This window comes from Anomaloglossus baeobatrachus, chromosome 2, assembly GCF_048569485.1.
Source record: "Anomaloglossus baeobatrachus isolate aAnoBae1 chromosome 2, aAnoBae1.hap1, whole genome shotgun sequence".
Classification (NCBI taxonomy): Eukaryota; Metazoa; Chordata; class Amphibia; order Anura; family Aromobatidae; genus Anomaloglossus; species Anomaloglossus baeobatrachus.
The window spans coordinates 725,668,325-725,687,620 of NC_134354.1; the positions used below are offsets into that span (position 1 = coordinate 725,668,325).

Sequence of the window (19,296 nt, forward strand, 5' to 3'; positions counted from 1 at the left end):
CGTGATCTGTGCTCCCTCCCCTGTCACCCCCGTGATCTGCTGTCCGCTCTCCCGCCACCTCTCACCCCCGTGATCTGCTGTCCGCTCTCCCGCCACCTCTCACCCTTGTGATCTGTGCTCCCTCCCCTGTCACCCCCGTGATCTGCTGTCCGCTCTCCCGCCACCTCTCACCCCCGTGATCTGTGCTCCCTCCCCTGTCACCCCCGTGATCTGTGCTCCCTCATCTCTCACCCCCGTGATCTGTGCTCTGCTCACCTGTCTCCCCCGTGATCTGCGCTGCGCTCCCTCTCCCACCTCTCACCCTCCCCGATCTGCTGCCTCCTTCATCTCCTGAGATCCTGCTGCCTAGATCCATCCTGTAAGGTAACTATCCCCAATCTCACCTCCCACTCCCCATCCCCCCCATCACCCCATCCTCTACCGCTCCTGCATCCACTGCGCCCTCTCCCATCCGCCTCCACCCTATCCCAGCCGCCTCTGTCTCACATTCACAGATGCTCCCTTTATATGCCGCTGCCCCCCCATCTGCCACCCCCCCTTCTGCCGCCCCCCCCTCATCTGTCGCTGTTCTGATCCATCCTGTAAGTATTGTTCGTGGCTCTTTTCTAACTATCCCCAATCACATCTCCCACTCCCTCTCCATCCCTCCTCCCCCACCCGCTTGCCGCCAAGTGCTGATCAGCTACGTGATTGGCTGATCAGGTACGTAATTGTTGCTCTAGTTTTTGTTTTTTTTGTGTACCCCAAATAAAAAAAAAAAAAACAAAAAACTTGAACAATTAGGTACCTGATCAGCAATTGTCCTGCAGTCGTACTCGACTTTGGACAGGACTTTTTTCCATCCCACCTAGTCCCCCCTCCTTTTTTGCAGAACATTCGTGCGTGCGCCCTGTTTTTTTTTTCTATGCCATGGGGGGTCTAGTTTCCAAAATGGGGTCACATGTGGGGGAGCTCCACTGTTTTGGCACCTCAGGGGGTCTCCAAACACAACATGGAATATGCTAATTATCCCAGACAATTTTGCGTTTGAAAAGTCAAATGACACTCCTTGCATTCCGAGCTCTGCTGTGTGCCCAAACATTTGATTTCCACCACATATGAGGTATCTGTGTACTCAGGAGAAATTGCACCATACATTTTATGGTGCAATTTTTCCTGATACCCTTGTGAAAAAAAGCTACTTGGTTGAAGTAACAATTTTGTGGTAAAAAAATTTTTTTTTATTTTCACGGCTCAACTCTATTAACTTTTGTGAAGCCCCCAGAGGATCAAAGTGCTCAATAAACATCTAGATAAATTCCATGAGGGGTCTAGTTTCCAAAATGGGGTCACATGTGGGGGAGCTCCGCTGTTTCGGCACCTCAGGGGCTCTCCAAACGCAACATGGTGCGGCTAACGATTCCAGCTAATTTTCTGTTCAAAAAGTCAAATGACGCTCCTTCCCTTCCGAGTCCTGCGGTGCGCCCAAACAGTGGTTTTTCGCCACATATGAGGTATCTGCGTGCTCAGAAGAAATTGCCCAACAAATTTTGGGGGTTCATTTAATCCTGCTACTCTTGTGAAATGCAATATTTGAGGCTAAATTAACATTTTTGTTGCAAAAAGTAAAATGTTCATTTTTTCCTTCCACATTGCTTTAGTTACTGTGAAGCACCAGAAGGGTTAATAACCTTGTTGAATGTGGTTTTGAGTAGCCTGAGGGGTGCCATTTTTGGAATGGTGTCACTTTTGGGTGTTTTGTGCCATGTAGACCTTTCAAAATCGCTTCAAATGTGATGTGGTCCTTAAAAAAAGTGGCTTTGTAAATTTTGTTGTAAAAATGAGAAATTGATCAAACTTTGAACCCCTATAACTTCCTTAATTTTTTTCCCGAAAATTGTTCTGATGTAAAGTAGACATGTGGGAAATGTTATTTATTAATTATTTTGTGTCATATGTCTCGTTGATTTTAGAGCATAAAAATTCAAAGTTTGAAAATTACAAAATTTTCAAAATTTTCGCGAAATTTCTGTTTTTTTTCACAAAGAAACACAAAAAATATCGGCCTAAATTTACCACTAACATGAAGCCCAATATGTCACGAGAAAACAATCTCAGAATCACCGGGATCCGTTGAAGCGTTCCAGAGTTATAACCTCATAAAGTGACACTGGTCAAAATTGCAAAAAATGGCCTGGTCTTTAGGGTCAAAATAGGCTTGGGGCTGAAGGGGTTAAAATATGTTTTAAAACCTTCTGCCACAAAAATTGCGTTGACCAGTGTTATCATTAGCTAGGTACAATAACTTGAAAACTCACTTTTCTGTTCTACAAACTTATAGTGCATCTAATTAATGAAACCAAAATGAAAAACATGAGTCTTTAGCTTTAGTCTTTAGAAATCTTCACATTTGATTTCTCAGAACAGTGTTTTCAAATGAATATTTGATTGGTAATAGCAATGAAGATGTATGAATCCAGCGCAGACTTATATTGAATAAAAAAGTTTTTTCTTTCTTTATTGGAATAATAGAATGAATAAAAAATCCAGGGACATGCAAAAGTAAATTCTAGCCCCAGTTCAGAGCGACGCGTTTCAACAAGTTGTCTTAATCATGGTCTCAGACCATGATTAAGACAACTTGTTGAAACGCGTCGCTCTGAACTGGGGCTAGAATTTACTTTTGCATGTCCCTGGATTTTTTATTCATTCTATTATTCCAATAAAGAAAGAAAAAACTTTTTTATTCAATATAAGTCTGCGCTGGATTCATACATCTTTATTGCTATTGCTTGGTATTCCTAACCATCCGTGCGCTGGATCTCCACTGCGGGACTGCAATATTGGTGAGCTGAACAATTTATTCTGTTTGATTGGTAATGACCAGCTCAGGCAGGATGCCATAACCACACCTGCTGGAACCCATCTAAAGACAAAATATCGCACTCTCCCGAGTATTAAAAAGCCAGCTTTGCCCTATGTGAGGTTGTCCTATATGATCTTCACTGATCAGGAGACCCATGGGAATGGAGGATCAGGTCTTAGGCGCCTTCAGCATTACTCTTGCACTACCGAGTGGTGCTGCTTCACATGTATGAGTATGAGTTTGAAGCAGCTCATCATACTACTAAACCATTATGCAGCTAAATTGTGGTGTGATGATATAGGCATTGTGTGTACACTTGTTTTAACCCCTTCACGACATGAAAGTTGATAGCGGGTGTATGTAGTGGACTCACAGGGTGAGTTCGCCTCATATTCAGCAGGTAATGGCTGTGTATTACAGCCAGGACCTGCCTCTAACCCATGACCATTAATCCGTCAACTACTGCTGTCAAACTCGGCATTTAACATGTGCCGGGCATAGGGAGGCACCATTGTATGTACCCATCTGTGCATACGTGACATAATCAAAGGGTGCCGATAGGTTGATATGACAGCAGGGGGTCTGCGGAAGATCTCCAAACTTGTTATTACAAAGGCTCCTTGAAACCAAGCTTGTCAACATGATTCGAAGTAGACTGTGATTTTTGCTATATACAGCAATTCTGTGGCATTGCTGTATATAGCACAAGCAATCAGACGATCGCAGGTTATAGTGCCATACGGGGATGTCACGGTCGGGGATAGAACCTATACCGGCCGTAAAGGACAACACACAGGAAGGGGAAAGGAATCCCTTATATCTAGGGAATGGGGGAAGTACTGACCCCTGACTATGACCTGCTGCTCACCCTCACAGTCCTAACAGACCCTATACAGGTTCCACATCTGTTGTGGAGCTGGATAACCTGGGGCCCTATTTCAACCTAGCTAATGGGGCCTACGTAAAGATAGAGCTTATGAACTCTTCGTCAACACCACTATCACTAAAGGAGGAAACAAGGGAACAACAATACAGGGGAAACACAACAGCAATCACCAGAGCCCTGGTAGATAGCAAAAACAAACACTTATCTGAGCTGCAACAACTACAGGAGTCTGGAGCAACAGAACAACATGACTTCTCCACAGCTCAGTCAGGAACAAACTATAAACCGCACCCAAATATCCTCATAGTGAGGTTTATAAAGGGAGTCAGAGGCTGGCAACAGAGAGGAAAAACTGATAGATTCCAAGGTCTAGGATAGATTCCTAGAGTCCGCAGCTGCAGAAACAGGGAACTGTCAGATAAAAACACATGCTGCCAATCTCTGGGATTTTCTTACACTCGCTGACACAGGATTGTCAGCCAGCCGTGACACATCTGTGACAAGTGACTAGCAAATATAGTGAAAAGTACAAAAACAGAAATGGTTTTAATAAAATATGAAAACAACAGTTCAAATAATCCTCTTTTTCCCTTTTCCACAAATTAAACATAAAGATAATAAAAAAAATTTCAAAAGTACACACATGTGGTATGACCACATTCAGAAAACTCCAATCCATCAAAATATAGAAATAATGAACCCATTCGGTAAAAAATGCAAACAGAAAAAAAATTAAAATGGCAAAATTACTTATTTTTGGTAGATCTAATACCCCAAAACAGGGTGTAACAAGAAATCAAAATGTCATATTTATCCCAAAATTGTATCAATAAAAACCTCATCTCGTCCTGTCATCACATGGTTCTATCAACTGAAAAAAAAAACCCATTATGGGTCTCAGAATACGGAGACAAGCGACAATTTTTTTTTTTTTCCAAACATTTGTTTGTTTTTTTTTACCACCACAATAATCAAAAATCTGGACATGTTTGGTATCTCCATAATTGTACTGATGAGGAGAATCATGCTGCCAGGTCATGTTTACCACACAATGTACGTCGTAAAAACAATTCCCAAAAATCTTTCAGAATTGTTATTTTCTTTTGACAATTTCACCCCACTTGGAATTTTTTTCCCCATTTCCAGTACATTGTGATGCCATTCAAAAGTACAACTCATGTTGCAAAAAACAAGCCCTCATATGTCTATGTGGATAGAAAAATTAAGAAAGTTATGACTCTAGGAAGAAATGGAGGAAAGGAATGAAAGCGCAACAATGGAAACTGACCGCATCGTGAATCAGTTGATGTCTGCAACATATGTGAAACCTCGATTCATTGACTTTATCGAAATTCATCTTGTTTGATAGTTTCTTACCTTATTAAAGAAATACTGAGTGGTCACGGCAAACACTAAAAACCCACAGCTTGTGTTTTTTAATTCTTTCCGGACAAATAAGAGTTGCTTAGCTTGCTCCTCACACTTCTCTTTTAACCTCTGGACTGTCTGCCGTTCTTGGTCTCGGGTCTGTACTTCTGTCTTGGCCGTATAGCCATTCTTTGCAATTGTCGGTTTCAGTTTGGGGTGTCCTGAAATGTAGAATTGTAAACAAAATAATCATTGAATATCAATTTTATGAACCTCCGTAAGAAAAGCAGAAATAAATGAGCTCATGGACATTATACCAAAATGGGACCTAGGACATAAGACCGAGCATTAAACTGCTGCTCAACTCCATAACTGACTTCAGCTGCCGCCGGTTTCCATGTTGGCACAGTTCTGCCACATCTCTTCCATAACATATGAACCCAGAATAAACCAATTTGTGTAATCAATGCCAGATAGACATAATTATTTAATGTACAATGGTATATTTTTAAAGTTGACTATTGGAAAGGTGAGCAACCAAATGTCGAGAGATCAACCTGGCCTACTGTTGCCGTCTGGGCGTGGACCAGGAAATCCTTTGACTGATCATGTAATCGATTGCATGCCAATAAAAGGAAGTTGCTACTATGTCTTCAAGGAACTGTCACAGGTTAGACAGTCATGTGGTTTCTGGCAATAGAAGGTCACAGCGTTTGGCTGCAGAAAATGCTCCCTGATTTCTATTGTTCTTGCTGTCAGTATTCATTATAATAGATAGCTTTCCTGCTGGATTTTCATCTCTACCATTTTTGGACCCAGTAGGAGCTCGCCTTCCACCCAGTTGCTGATCATCAGTATTCTCTTGGTGCTTAAATATTCCCTTATTTACTGGACTGGTGCTGGAGATATTATTCATTTCATTCTAGCTCCGGTTGCAAGCAGGTATTGTTGCTGAAGCTTTGCTGAACTTCTGCCTGGGTCATCTGTGGATAAGTAGTTTGTGCTTTTTCCTACGTGTGTCCTCCTTTAGTGTTTAGTGGGGTTGATGAAGAGCTCATCCCACCCGTTCCCCATTTAGGGGCCAGCACTAGGGATACTTAGGGACAAGTATCCGGTTCGGCGCATAGGTGTGGAACCTATCTAGGGTGGTAAGGAACCTCAGGGACCAGCAGTAGGTTTGGTCAGGGGTCACCATCTCCCCTTTCCCTAGTCGCAGGGGTCCCCTTCCATTCCATTTTGCCGCTCGCTTGGTACTTCCCCATGCCTAGCGTGACAGGAACACATTCAGAAGGGATTCAGCAGCACTCTGTAAGAGCCAAGACATATGCAAACATAGAATATATGAAACTTAAACTGCATCAATGCGATATAAAATATATTCAGAAAAATGAAGGTTCTTAGCGCAACAATTGGTCAATTCTTGTGTGCCCATCAACCGCGGCAAAGTTTATTTTCCTATCCGCCCATATATTTGTAGACTTTTAGTCCAGAAAAGGCATGACACTAGGATAGGGTCGCATCAAAGAAAGATCACCTTGCCGCGGTTGATGGGCACATAAGAATTGGACCATTTGTGTGCTAAGAGCCTTCATTTTTCTAAGTATATTTTATATAGCATTAATGCAGTTTACATTTCATATATTCTATGTTTGCTTATTTCTTGGCACTTACAGAGTGCTGCTGTATCCTTTGTTTGTGTTTCATGTAGTTATAGCAGTAGGCACCTGTTCACACTTGCTATGTTTTATTTGGATATGCATTTTTTTTGTCTTCAAGGATAAAAATACTTCTTATCTTCCATTTGACTTAGCTATAAGTTGTCTTCACAAGTTGTGCTTCTTCCAACAGATCTGTAACATGTACAGTGGGATGGAGGAGCTTGTACAATAGGACGGTACCGTGATGGAGGATGTATCCAGTGACCACAGGGCCCATGGCGTCCACTGTCTGCACATGAGCAGGTCTATACAAGTTATTATTTGTGCACCACTCGAATAGGTGAAAATGGTAATTAACGCCATAGAAAGGACTACCGCTCAGTGTCTATTTTGATACCCTGAAAACTCAACAGAAAATCACTCACATAGTCAGACCTGCAGGAAATGAAATAAGCTACGGTAGTCGGTATTGCCATTGCCAACAAGCTCCTGTAGACCACAGTATCCAGAAGGAAGATTACAAAGCGCTGTCCAAGCCTGTGGTGCTGAATTCAGAGTCCGCAATCACCAGCTTCAGACTCTGTATGACTGACACTGCCAACTGATAACATAGCTTCACACTGAACAGCACAGGCTGCACTGGAGCAGAAACAGTCTTTTTACTGATTTTAGCACAAACCTTGTACAAAACAGCTCAGAATATCTCATATTATAGTTTGAGACATATTGATGATATAGGAGGGAGCTAGTAGGAAGCTTTACTGTCCATATTTCATCAGACAAACCCAAGATTCCCAAAAAGCTAATCCAAGCATCAACAATAATCATGATAGAAATGACGGTCAGTAGGATTCCAAGTTGACAATAAGCAAAGGATTGATAGGAGAACACCTAGCCAAGTTAAAGGCAACCAAGTCCCCAGGTCCAGATGATTTACACCCTAGAGTCCTGTGAGAGATACAGGTGCATCTCAATAAATTAGAATATCATCAAAAAGTTAATTTATTTTAGTAATTCCATACAAAAAGGAAAACACATATATTATATAGAGTCATTACACACAGAGTGATCTATTCCTATATATTATATAGAGTCATTACACAGAGGGCTCTATTTCTATATATTATATAGAGTCATTACACACAGAGGGCTCTATTTCAAGTGTTTATTTCTGTTAATCTTGATGATTATAGCTTACAGCTAATGAAAACCCAAAAGTCAAAGGCTTCCTAAGCATTTAAAGTGGTCCCTAAGTCTGGTTCAGTAGGCTACACAATCTTGGAGAAGACTGCTGACTTGACAGATGTCCAGAAGGAATTCACTGACACACTCCACAAGGAGGGTAAGCCACAAAAGGTCATTGCTAAAGAAGCTGGCTGTTCACAGAGCGCTGTATCCAAGCATATTAATGGAAAGTTGAGTGGAAAGAAAAAGTGTGGTAGAAAAAGATGCACAAGCAATCGGGATAACCACAGACTTGATAGGATTATTAAGAAAAGGCCATTCAAAAATTTGGGGGAAATTGACAAGCAGTGGACTGCTGCTGGAGTTCAAGATCCACCACACACAGACGTACCCAGGACATGGGCTACAAGTGTCACATTCCTTGTGTCAAGCCACTCATGACCGATAGACAATGCCAGAAGCGTCTTACCTGGGCCAAGGAGCAAAAGAACTGGACTGTTGCTCAGTGGTCCAAGGTGTTGTTTTCAGATGAAAGTAAATTGTGCATTTAATTTGGAAATCTCGGTCCCAGAGTCTGGAGGAAGAGTGGAGAGGCCACAATCCAAGCTGCTTGAGGTCTAGTGTGACGTTTCCACAATCAGTGATGGTTTGGGGAGCCATGTCATCTGCTGGTGTAGGTCCACTGTGTTTCTTCAAGACCAAAGTCAGCGCAGCCGTCTACCAGGAAATGTTAGAGCACTTCATGATTCCCTCTGCCAACAACCTTTCCGGAGATGGAAATTTAATTTTCCAGCAGGACTTGGCCCCTGTCCACACTGCCAAAAGTACCAATACCTGGTTTAATAAGCACAGTATCACTGTGCGTGATTGGCCAGCAAACTCACCTGACCTAAACCCCGACAGAATCTATGGGGTATTGTCAAGAGGAAGATGAGAGACACCAGACCCAACAATGCAGACGAGCTGAAGGCTGCTATCAAAGCAACCTGGGCTTCCATAACACCTCAACAGGCTGATCACCTTCATGGTGAGCCGCATTGATGGAGTAAATCATGCAAAAGGAGCTGCGACCAAGTATTGAGTGCATTTAATTTGCAGGTAAAATACCATTTAAATCATGTCTGGCAGCCTTACTAGAAGAGCGGCTACAGGGGGAAATTGAAGATTTATCCTCCCTGCAGCCTCTTGCTTTCATTTATTGGGATGGTTCAGCTTCAGCTAACTATACAGTGAATGCAGCTGTAATCACTTCCTGGCATTTTGATTGACAGCCTGCTCTGCCCACACACTACGCACATATGCAGTTTCTAAGGAGTAGGAGGAGTGACTACAGTCATGGCTAAAAGTTTTGAGAATGCTACAAATATTAATTTTTACAAATCTACTGCTTAAGTTTTTCTAATGGCAATTTGCATATACTCCAGAATGTCATAAAGAGTGATCAGCTTAACAGCAATTACTTGCAAAGTCAATATTGGCTAGGAAAATGAACTTCAACCCCCAAAATACATTTCAACATCATTGCATTCCTGCCTTAAAAGGAGCAGCTAACATTGTTTTAGTGATTGTTCCATTAACACAGGTGTGGGTGTTGATGAGGACAGGGCTGGCGATCAATCAGTCATGATTAAGTAAGAATGACACCACTGGACACTTTAAAAGGAGGCTGGTGCTTGGTATCATTGTTTCTCTTCAGTTAACCATGGTTATCTCTAAAGAAACACGTGCAGCCATCATTGCTCTGCACAAAAATGGCCTAACAGGGAAGAGTATCGCAGCTACAAAGATTGCACCTCAGTCAACAATCTATCACATCATCAAGAATTTCAAGGAGAGAGCTTTCATTTTTGCCATAAAGGCTCCAGGGCGCCCAAGAAGGACCAGCAAACGCCAGGACCGTATCTTCAAACTGTTTCAGCTGCGGGATCGGACTACCAGCAGTGCCGAGCTAGCTCAGCAATGGCAGCAGGCTGGTGTGAGTGCTTCTGCACGCACTGTGAGGCAGAGACTGCTTGAGCAAGGCCTGGTTTCAAGGAGGGCAGCAAAGAAGCTACTTCTCTCCAGAAAAAACATCAGGGACCGACTGATATTCTGCAAAAGGTACAGGGAGTGGACTGCTGAGGACTGGGGTAAAGTCATTTTCTCAGATGAATCCCCTATTCTATTGTTTGGGACATCTGGAAAACAGCTTATTAGGAGAAGAAGAGGTGAGCGCTACCACCAGTCTTGTCTCATGCCAACTGTTAAGCATCCGGAAACGATTCATGTGTGGGGTTGCTTCTCAGCCAAGGGAATCGGCTCACTCACAGTCTTGCCTAAAAACACAGCCATGACTAAAGAATGGTACCAGAATGTCCTCCAAGAGCAACTTCTCCCAACTGTCCAAGAGCAGTTTGGCACCCAACAATGCCTTTTCCAGCATGATGGAGCACCTTGCCATAAAGCAAAGGTGATCACTAAATGGCTCATGGAACAAAACATAGAGATTTTGGGTCCATGGCCTGGAAACTCCCCAGATCTTAATCCCATTGAGAACTTGTGGGCAATCATCAAGAGACGGGTGGACAAACAAAAACCAACAAATTCTGGCAAAATACAAGCATTGCTTATGCAAGAATGGACAGCTATCAGTCAGGATTTGCTCCAGAAGTTGATTGAAAGCATGCCAGGGAGAATTGCAGAGGTCCTGAAGAAGAAGGGTCAACACTGCAAATATTGACTTGCTGCATTAACTCATTCTGTCAATATAACCTTTTGGTACTCATAATATGATTGCAAATATATTTCTGTATGTGATGTAAACATCAGACAAACACAATTAAAAACCAGAGGGCAACAGATCATGTGAAAATATAATTTTGGTGTCATTCTCAAAACTTTTGGCCATGACTGTACAGCGTGCTTATTATATAGCGCATCTTGACTAACCATTCCCTGCACCACCAGGATAATTGTAAGCAGCTAGCAACTACACAGAGAATATAACTTCATTTTCTCCATGTAGCCGATGTGCTAGTAAGTCTGCCAGGCATAATTTCAACACTATTGTCACTGTTTTCATTAGGCATGAAATAAACTAATTTACGACAAATTACAACATCTATCTCTGTCCAATTTTCATGAATGACTTCTTTTCGGAGCTTAGATGGTGGATGAAGAGTGATGACAACTTGTCTCTTCAGAATTCCCCAAAGGTGTTCGGTTGGGTTCAAATCAGGAGACTCTTTGAATCACGTTAACCCTGTTCCTCTTCAGAAAAGCAACAGTGGCCTTAGATGTGTATTTTGGATCAATGTTATGTTGGCAAAGTGCATGTCTACCAAGGGCCCAGAGTGATAGGAGCGTCACCTCTTTCATTATTGAGCAGAACATCTGTGAATTCATGATACCATCAATGAGATGTAGCTGTTGACACCAGCAGCTCTCATGTAGCCCCACATAAGGACAATGCCACCACCATGGCTCACTATAGGCACCATGCATTTTACTTTGTACTTCTCACCTTTGCAACGCCACATAGTTTTGACGCATTTATTTCCAAAAATTGATTCTTAAGTCATCACTCCAGAGTATGGAATTGTGGCGCCCTGGCCTAGCCAGGTCGTCACAAATAACATACAAACACCCCCCACCCCCATTAGACAGGGACACCAGCCAAACAAAAACCCTTGTTGCCTCCCTCCAGTGTCTGATGTCCACACCAGGTGGGGCGGAGCCAAGCGGTTGGCCCCACCCACCGAGGAATTCACAGGCCTGGAGGCGGAAAAAGTGTCAGAACAGTTTAGGAGTTTGAAGTGAGAGGAGCAAGCACTTGGGTGTCTGGGTTTGTGGCCCAGGCACTGACAGCAAGGTTGTCAGACGGTGGTGGCCGTCTGCAGGAGTGGTGGAGCAACGCAGAACCGTAGGACCGGGGACGGGTGACGGCCCGCCGGTACCGACTGGGGAGCGAAGTGAAGCCAGCACACACAGGCAGGGCCATCGGACCCCGACCAGGCTTGGAGCCGCCGACAATAGTCAGATCCGAATGTGACTGGAACCCCAGGGGTTTCACAACAGCAAAAGTCCCGATTGAAGGCAACATCCCACACCGTGAGGGTATACAGCTTCCGCCTAAGGCTAGAGACCCAAGGGCCAGCGTCTGCGGGCAAACGGGCTCCTCCGGTACCCATACACCGGGGAGCGGACTACCGTTGGGAATCCATAGTAGTCAGAAAGAGAACATTAAGGTGCAGGGAAACACAGACGCCATCACTTGTCCGGGGAGAAGCACTACAGCCGGCTGCGGGACCCGTCCATCCAGCTGTTTGGTTTACCGAGGATTTTGTACCTTTCTTGCTGAGTGAGTACACCCGTGCCATCCGACACCGCGCCGCGCTGTCCCTGCAACCCTGCACCTCACCGACCCTGCCTCCCCGTCACAACATCACCGGGCCCCGGGACCACCGACCCCTACCCACGGAGGGGGAAAACAACATCCCAGCTGCTCCCTACCATCGCTCCCGGGATCCCCGTCTCTGCAGCAGTGGTGCCTATCTTCACCACGACCCGTGGGTGGCGTCACGGACTAAATCCCCCAAACCAACCACCCCTTTCACTCACGGGCGAGGAGCGCCGCTCGAGTCCCCGGATCTGGCCCACCGCTCGAGCCATCGAGCAGCAGCCGCAGCAGTGCCGGACCCGAGCGTTAGGGAGAGCGCAGCAGCAACGGCGTGCTCCCCGCCCACGACAGAGTCATAGTAGTTTTCATATTTTTCAGCATGGACCATGGCAAATTGTAGGTGGTTTTTTTTTGTGCATGGGCTTTAGGAGTGGCTTCCTTTGGGGTTGACATCCATGCGTGCCATTCCTCTGCAGTACACACCGTATTTTGTCATGGGAAACACTCACCCCGTTTTGGCTTTCTACCTCCTTAGCTAGCTAAAAAAACCTATAAAGAAAAGTAGCCAAAGACAGATATCCAATAAAATATTACTTTATTAAATAAATTGAAACAAAAAATATGAATAGTGCAAGGAAATCAATGAAGAAATAGAAAATGCACCACAAGGCTCAGCAGGGTCAATATAAGCGGGACAAGTACATAAAGATTTTTTTTATATAAATAAATACCCACATAAGGGTGTAAAAATCTATAAACTGCTTATAAATATAGTAAAAAATGGCCACAACAGGAAAACAACAGTTGTCACAAATAAAAACCATTATAGGAATAAATACCTGTCGCCATTACCACTGCTGGGCCACACCAATACGGGTTTCAGCCGTAGCCTTCGTCATGGAGGTGTGGTCACACGTTCGTGTTGGTTGGTATTTATTTATATAAAAAAATCTTTATGTACTTGTCCTGCTTATATTGACCCTGCTGAACCTTGTGGTGCATTTTCTATTTCTTCATTGATTTCCTTGCACTATTCATATTTTTTTGTTTCAATTTATTTAATAAAGTAATATTTTATTGGATATCTGTCTTTGGCTTCAGTAGCTTGATTTTGTGATATACAATTTTTGATTGGCAACACATTTAGGTTTTGGCTCCTTAATTAGCTGCAGTGGACAGTTGATTTTCTTCAACCTTTCTCATCAGACGACACTTCGGTATCAGTGTTACCTTCTGTGAATGGCCTGGATGTGTCTGTGAGATAGCAGCAGGTACATATTTGTTGATTTTTCTGTGTCACTTTTTCTACAGTATTCTGACTGTTCAGTAAAGTTTTGCCAATACTCTAGTAGTCTTAGAATTCCTTGTGTAAAGAAATTATTTGCTTTCCCAGGTCTTGTGACATTTCTCTTCCATGTTGTGCTATTGCTGATGGTATGAAATGGGAAGGTATTTTCTTAGTAAAAGGGAGCACTTTGAAAGCTTTACTGACTAGTCAGAATACTGTAGTAAAAGTAATACACAAATTTTACAAAGATGGAACTGCAACCATCTCACAGAGACATAAAGGAACACCATGGAAGTTGAAACCTAAACAGCAGCTTCTTCTGATGATATTTAAAGGGGTTATCCGGCTTATTTTGAGGTTTTTTCATTATTACCCTATTGGGCTACATTGGGGCAGGTAAGAAGATAGAGACCACTTACCTGCCCTGCTGTCAGCCCCTCTCCCCCAGCTCAGAGTGGTCATGTGACCGCTCCTGCCGCGATTTTGCTGCTTCCGGTCATTTCATGTCAACATGGGCAGGGCCATGTTGACATGCAAATCTGGAAACAGCATGTCGCCGCCCTGCTGGGAGGGTACTGTGCGTGGAGTCCCCGCCCCCTTCCCTGCACCCTCCCACACATTCCCCCGCACCCCGTACTCTGCCCACAACCTCCCACTGCACTTCTGTGGGACCCGTGACCTGGGGGCGGGGCCTGGCGGCAGCTGCCATGGTGTCAGCGCCAGCACCGGGCCCCTGCTCAAGATCACACATTCAAATATACCGGCATCACAGATCACAGATGCCGGTACATTTGAAAGTGCTGATGAGAAGCAGCGCAGCGCTGCTTCTCATCACTGCCCGGCTGTCTGTGCTCTCTTCAGCACAGCGGTGACGTCACTACTGTGCTGATATGGCCAGAGCACAGACAGCGCGCGAACGTGCAGGAGCGGCGGGGACCGAGGACGGGTGAGTATGTACTCCCTACATGTGTTGCCTACGGGGGGGCGGTCGGTGCAGATCCCGATGTGTGTATGCGGTGCAGAGCTTGATGTGTGTATGCGGTGCAGAGCCTGATGTGTGTATGCGGTGCAGAGCCCGATGTGTGTATGCGGTGCAGAGCCCGATGTGTGTATGTGGTGTAGCGCCTGATGTGTGTATGCGGTGCAGCGCCTGATGTGTATGCGGTGCAGAGCCCGATGTGTGTATGCGGTGCACAGCCTGATGTGTGTATGCGGTGCACAGCCTGATGTGTGTATGCGGTGCAGAGCCTGATGTGTGTATGCAATGCAGAGCCTGATGTGGTGTGGGGTGCAGAGCCTGATGTGGTGTGGGGTGCAGAGCCCGATGTGGTGTGGGGTGCAGAGCCTGATGTGGTGTGGGGTGCAGAGCCCCCGATGTGGGGCTGTTATATGCAATGCTGTAGTGATAACAGGTCAGGTGCTGGGGCAGAATATACTGACAGGGACTGTGTGTGCAGGGGGCGAGGCTGGACACTGGGGTGGGGCTGGACACTGAGGCCGGGCGGTGCCAGCTGTGACTGGGAGGTTTAGCACAGGAAGTGGTCATGTTTGCTGGAGCTGAATGTAAACAATGAGCTGCAGAGAATAAAAGGATAATTCAAGAGGAACAAAAGTTAGAAAACAAAAAATAACAATGTAGGGGTGTTTTATATGACAATACAGCACAGATTAGCTTAAACTCAAAACTTTTTGTTATGTCGGACAACCCCTTTAATGATAGATCCTTTATAACAAGGATCAACAATCTTCACAATTTGAGGACCACATTGTCATGTTGAATCCCTCCTGAGGGCCATAATAAAACTAAAGGCCACTTTACACGCTGCGACATCGCTCAAGCGATCTCGTTGGGATCACGGAATTGGTGACGCACATCCGGTCGCTGTAGCGATGCCGTTGCGTGTGACACCTATGAGCGATTTTGCATCGTCGCAAAAATGTGCAAAATCGCTCATCGGTGACATGGGGGTCCATTCTCAAATATCGTTGCTGCTGCAGTAACGAAGTTGTTTCTCGTTCCTGCGGCAGCACACATCGCTCCGTGTGACACCGCAGGAACGAGGAACCTTTCTTTACCTGCCTCCCGCCCGCAATGCGGAAGGAAGAAGGTGGGCGGGATGTTCGTCACGCTCATTTCCGCCCCTCCGCTTCTATTGGGCGGCGGTTCAGTGACGCAGCTGTGACGTCGCTGTGACGATGAACGAACCGCCCCCTTACAAAGGAGGCGGTTCGCCGGTCACAGCGACGTCACAGGGCAGGTAAGTAGTGTGACGGGTCCGCACAATGTTGTATGCCACGGGCAGCGATTTGACCGTGTCGCACAACCAATGGGGGCGGGTACCCATGCTAGCGATATCGGTCACGATATCGCAGCCTGTAAAGCGGCCTTTAGAGGGATATTACCATTTGAGACATTTCCAACATATCAAAATTATTTACCATAACTGCCTGTCCTACATTAAGCACTTGGGAGAGGGGAAGGCTGTGTGTGAATGTGGCTCTCTACACTGTGAATTTAAGTTCACTAAACTACAATGTAGAGAACCACATACATAGACAATCACCTGTAAAATTCACATACATCTTCCTAAAGTAACAAAAAGGGGTCAAGGGACCCCATGTGCCTAAAAGTTATTGGGGACACAGATGGCTGTCCTTTTTTTGTTATGCAAATTAGAAAAGAGGGCAACTAGTCCAGTCAGCCCAGGCCAAAACATCTAATGCACCAACAGAAAGCAGACAAACCCCTCAACATGATGGACGCTTCACAGGTGCAGGGTAAATTACGTGCATAGTGGCGTGCATAGGGCGATGTTCACACTTTATGGCATATCCAAACTCTGTGGACATGCCATAAAGGTCTGTTTTGAGACAACCCCTTTAAGTATATATTGAATAAAAGGGAATTACAAAAAAAAGCCATAAACATATAAAAGGTTAAGAATAATTGAATAGTCATAATAAACGTCAACATACATGAAGTTTGGATACTTAGCACTTGATTTAAAAGATTGAGTTGAAGGGAGTTTGGTTTTATGGCCAGCATAGTGTACCTTCAGGTAGAATAAAACATCTGCCGCGCTGAGCAGCCTGCCAGGGGCGCAGATGGTCATGGGTCTGTTTGTTTTGGTAGCATTCATTATGCTAAGTGTCATATTTAAACTGTCCGTGTAAATTTTTTATTTGAGAACTTCAGTAGAGATAAAGCTCAGGTTCCCGCAGCTGCTTTATTCCACTTGTCAGACTCAAGTGATCACACTTTCCCCGCAAAAAGGAAGAAAAGCTTTTCAAGGACACGAGAGAGATTTATACCCAGACCTAGAAAAAAATTAACAAAACTGAAAAGCAAAAAATAATCACAAAAGAAAATATAAATAAAATTGTATTTTTTTAAAAAATAAATAAATGTAAAAATATATATATATATATATATATATATATATATAAAGTATATACATATAATTATATACACATATATATATATATATATATATATATATATATACACACACACACACACACACACACACACACACACACACAGTATATATATATATATATATATATTTTAGATTATTTCATTTCCATATTGTTTTTTGTTTTGTTTTCCCCCCGAGAAGAACAGTATAAGGCCTCCGACACACATCTGTTAAAAACGTGCGTGTTTTGTCCGTTTCCGTATATACTGGAAACACGGACAAACGTGCACCACTGTTAATCTATGTTTGTGGTCAAACTTGCGTTTTTCATCATGTCCGTGTGTCCGTGTCCGTGATCCGTATGTGTTTCCAGTTTGCACGGCAGCATGTCCGTTTCCTGCACGAAACACGCACACGCGGACACCATGAAAGTTAATGGTTTGGTGCGCACAAGTACGTGACACGGATGCATCTCCGTATGCTTCGTGTACGTTTTGTGCTTTTTTGTAACGATGTCAGTCATTCTTTCTTTTTCTGTCTATGTCGGTCAATCTCCCTCAGTCCGTCGGTCGGTCTCTCTCTGTCGGTCGGTCTCTCTCTCTGTCTTGTCTGTCCCTCTCTCTGTCTGTTGGTCACTCTCCCCCCTCTCTCATACTTACCGATCCCCGATCACCGGCGCGGCGCTGCACGGCGTTCACACTTCTCCGGCGGCTTTTACTATTTTGAAAAAGCCGGCCTCTCATTAATCAATCTCGTATTCCCTGCGTTCCCCGCCCTCCAGCGCCTATGATTGGTTGCAGTTAGACACGCCCACACGCTGAGTGACAGCTGTCTCACTGCAACCAATGACAGCCGCCGGTGGGCGGGTCTATAATGTGCAGTAAAAAAAAGAAATAAATAAAAAAAAAATGGCGTGCGGTCCCCCCCATTTTGATACCAGCCAGGGTAAAGTCACACGGCTGAAGGCTGGTATTCTCAGGATGGAGAGCTCCACGTTATGAGGAGCCCCTCAGCCTAACAATATCAGCCAGCAGCCGCCCAGAAATGCTGCATCTATTCGATGCGACAGTTCTGGGACTCTACCTGGGTCTTCCTGAATTGCCCTGGTGCGTTGGCAATCGGGGTAATAAGGAGTTAATGGCAGCCCATAGCTGCCACTAAGTCCAAGATTAATCATGGCAGGCGTCTCCCCGAGATACCTTCCATGATTAATCTGTAAGTTACAGTAAATAAACACACACATCTCGAAAAATCCTATATTTGAAATAAACACTAAAAAAAACCCTCGCTCACCAATTTATTATGCCCCAAATACCCATCCATGTCCGGCGTAATCCACGGAGGTCCTGTGTCGCTTCCAGCTCTGCTACATGAGGTGACAGGAGCTGCAGAAGAACACCGCTGCTCCTGCCAGATCCACACAGCAACTGAGGTGAGCCGCGCGATCAGCTGTGCTGTCACTGATCCTCCAACTGTGACAGCAAGTCACCCAAGTGACAGCGATGAAGTCACAGGTGAGTAGCGGTCACGGGGGGTGACTCCAGCTAGCTGCGGGTAACCTGAGTGACGGCAACGCTAATCACGCTGCTCACTTCAGTCACTCAGGGGATTAGCGGTCACCGGTGAGTCCTTCACAGGTGACCGCTAATCAGGACGCGACACAGACAGAGCCGCGGGATGACAAAGAAGTCAGGTGAAGTTCACCCGAGTTCATTCTCAGCGCGCAACTCTGTTTGCTGTCAGCGGGTAATCAAACACGACATTTTACATTAAACACGGAACATTTCACACGAAAAAAACATTCACACGTCAGTTACAAATCACACGCACACACGGGCATTACACACGTACACACGGCTAGCATACGCCGGTCATACAAAGGCCACACAGACCATAAAAACGAACAAAAAAACGGATCACGGACCTGAAAAACGGCCTGTATTACACGTGCGTGGTTTTAACGGATGTGTGTCGGAGGCCTAAAGCAAGGTTGGGCATTTCATTTTCCCACAGAGGCACATGAGAGACTATGACTGGTGTGGAGTGCCAAGCCAATTGGACAAAATGAATTCAGTTCAATATTAGATTAACATATTAGTTATAATTATTATTATATATTAAAAACTCCTCCTGCTCCCATTCCCTTGGTGCTAGGCTCCAGTCTTTGCTGTGAGGCTCCACACAACAGACCCAATGTAGTGATGTCGTTCCATCTACGCTATATCAGTCGCACATGCTGAATGGTATATCGCTTTGATCAGCAGAAATT

At 44.6% G+C, this 19,296-nt stretch overlaps 1 protein-coding gene across 3 annotated transcripts in view; it reads right to left on the bottom strand.

The window, feature by feature from the left end:
* Positions 1–19,296, bottom strand: part of MTUS2 (microtubule associated scaffold protein 2) — a 927,516-nt gene that overhangs the window by 168,010 nt on the left and 740,210 nt on the right. For all 3 annotated transcript variants that reach the window (XM_075337361.1, XM_075337362.1, XM_075337360.1), the window contains exon 7: positions 5,109–5,320. In XM_075337361.1, coding sequence (XP_075193476.1) covers positions 5,109–5,320 — 212 coding nt within the window. The remainder of the gene's footprint in view (positions 1–5,108; positions 5,321–19,296) is intronic.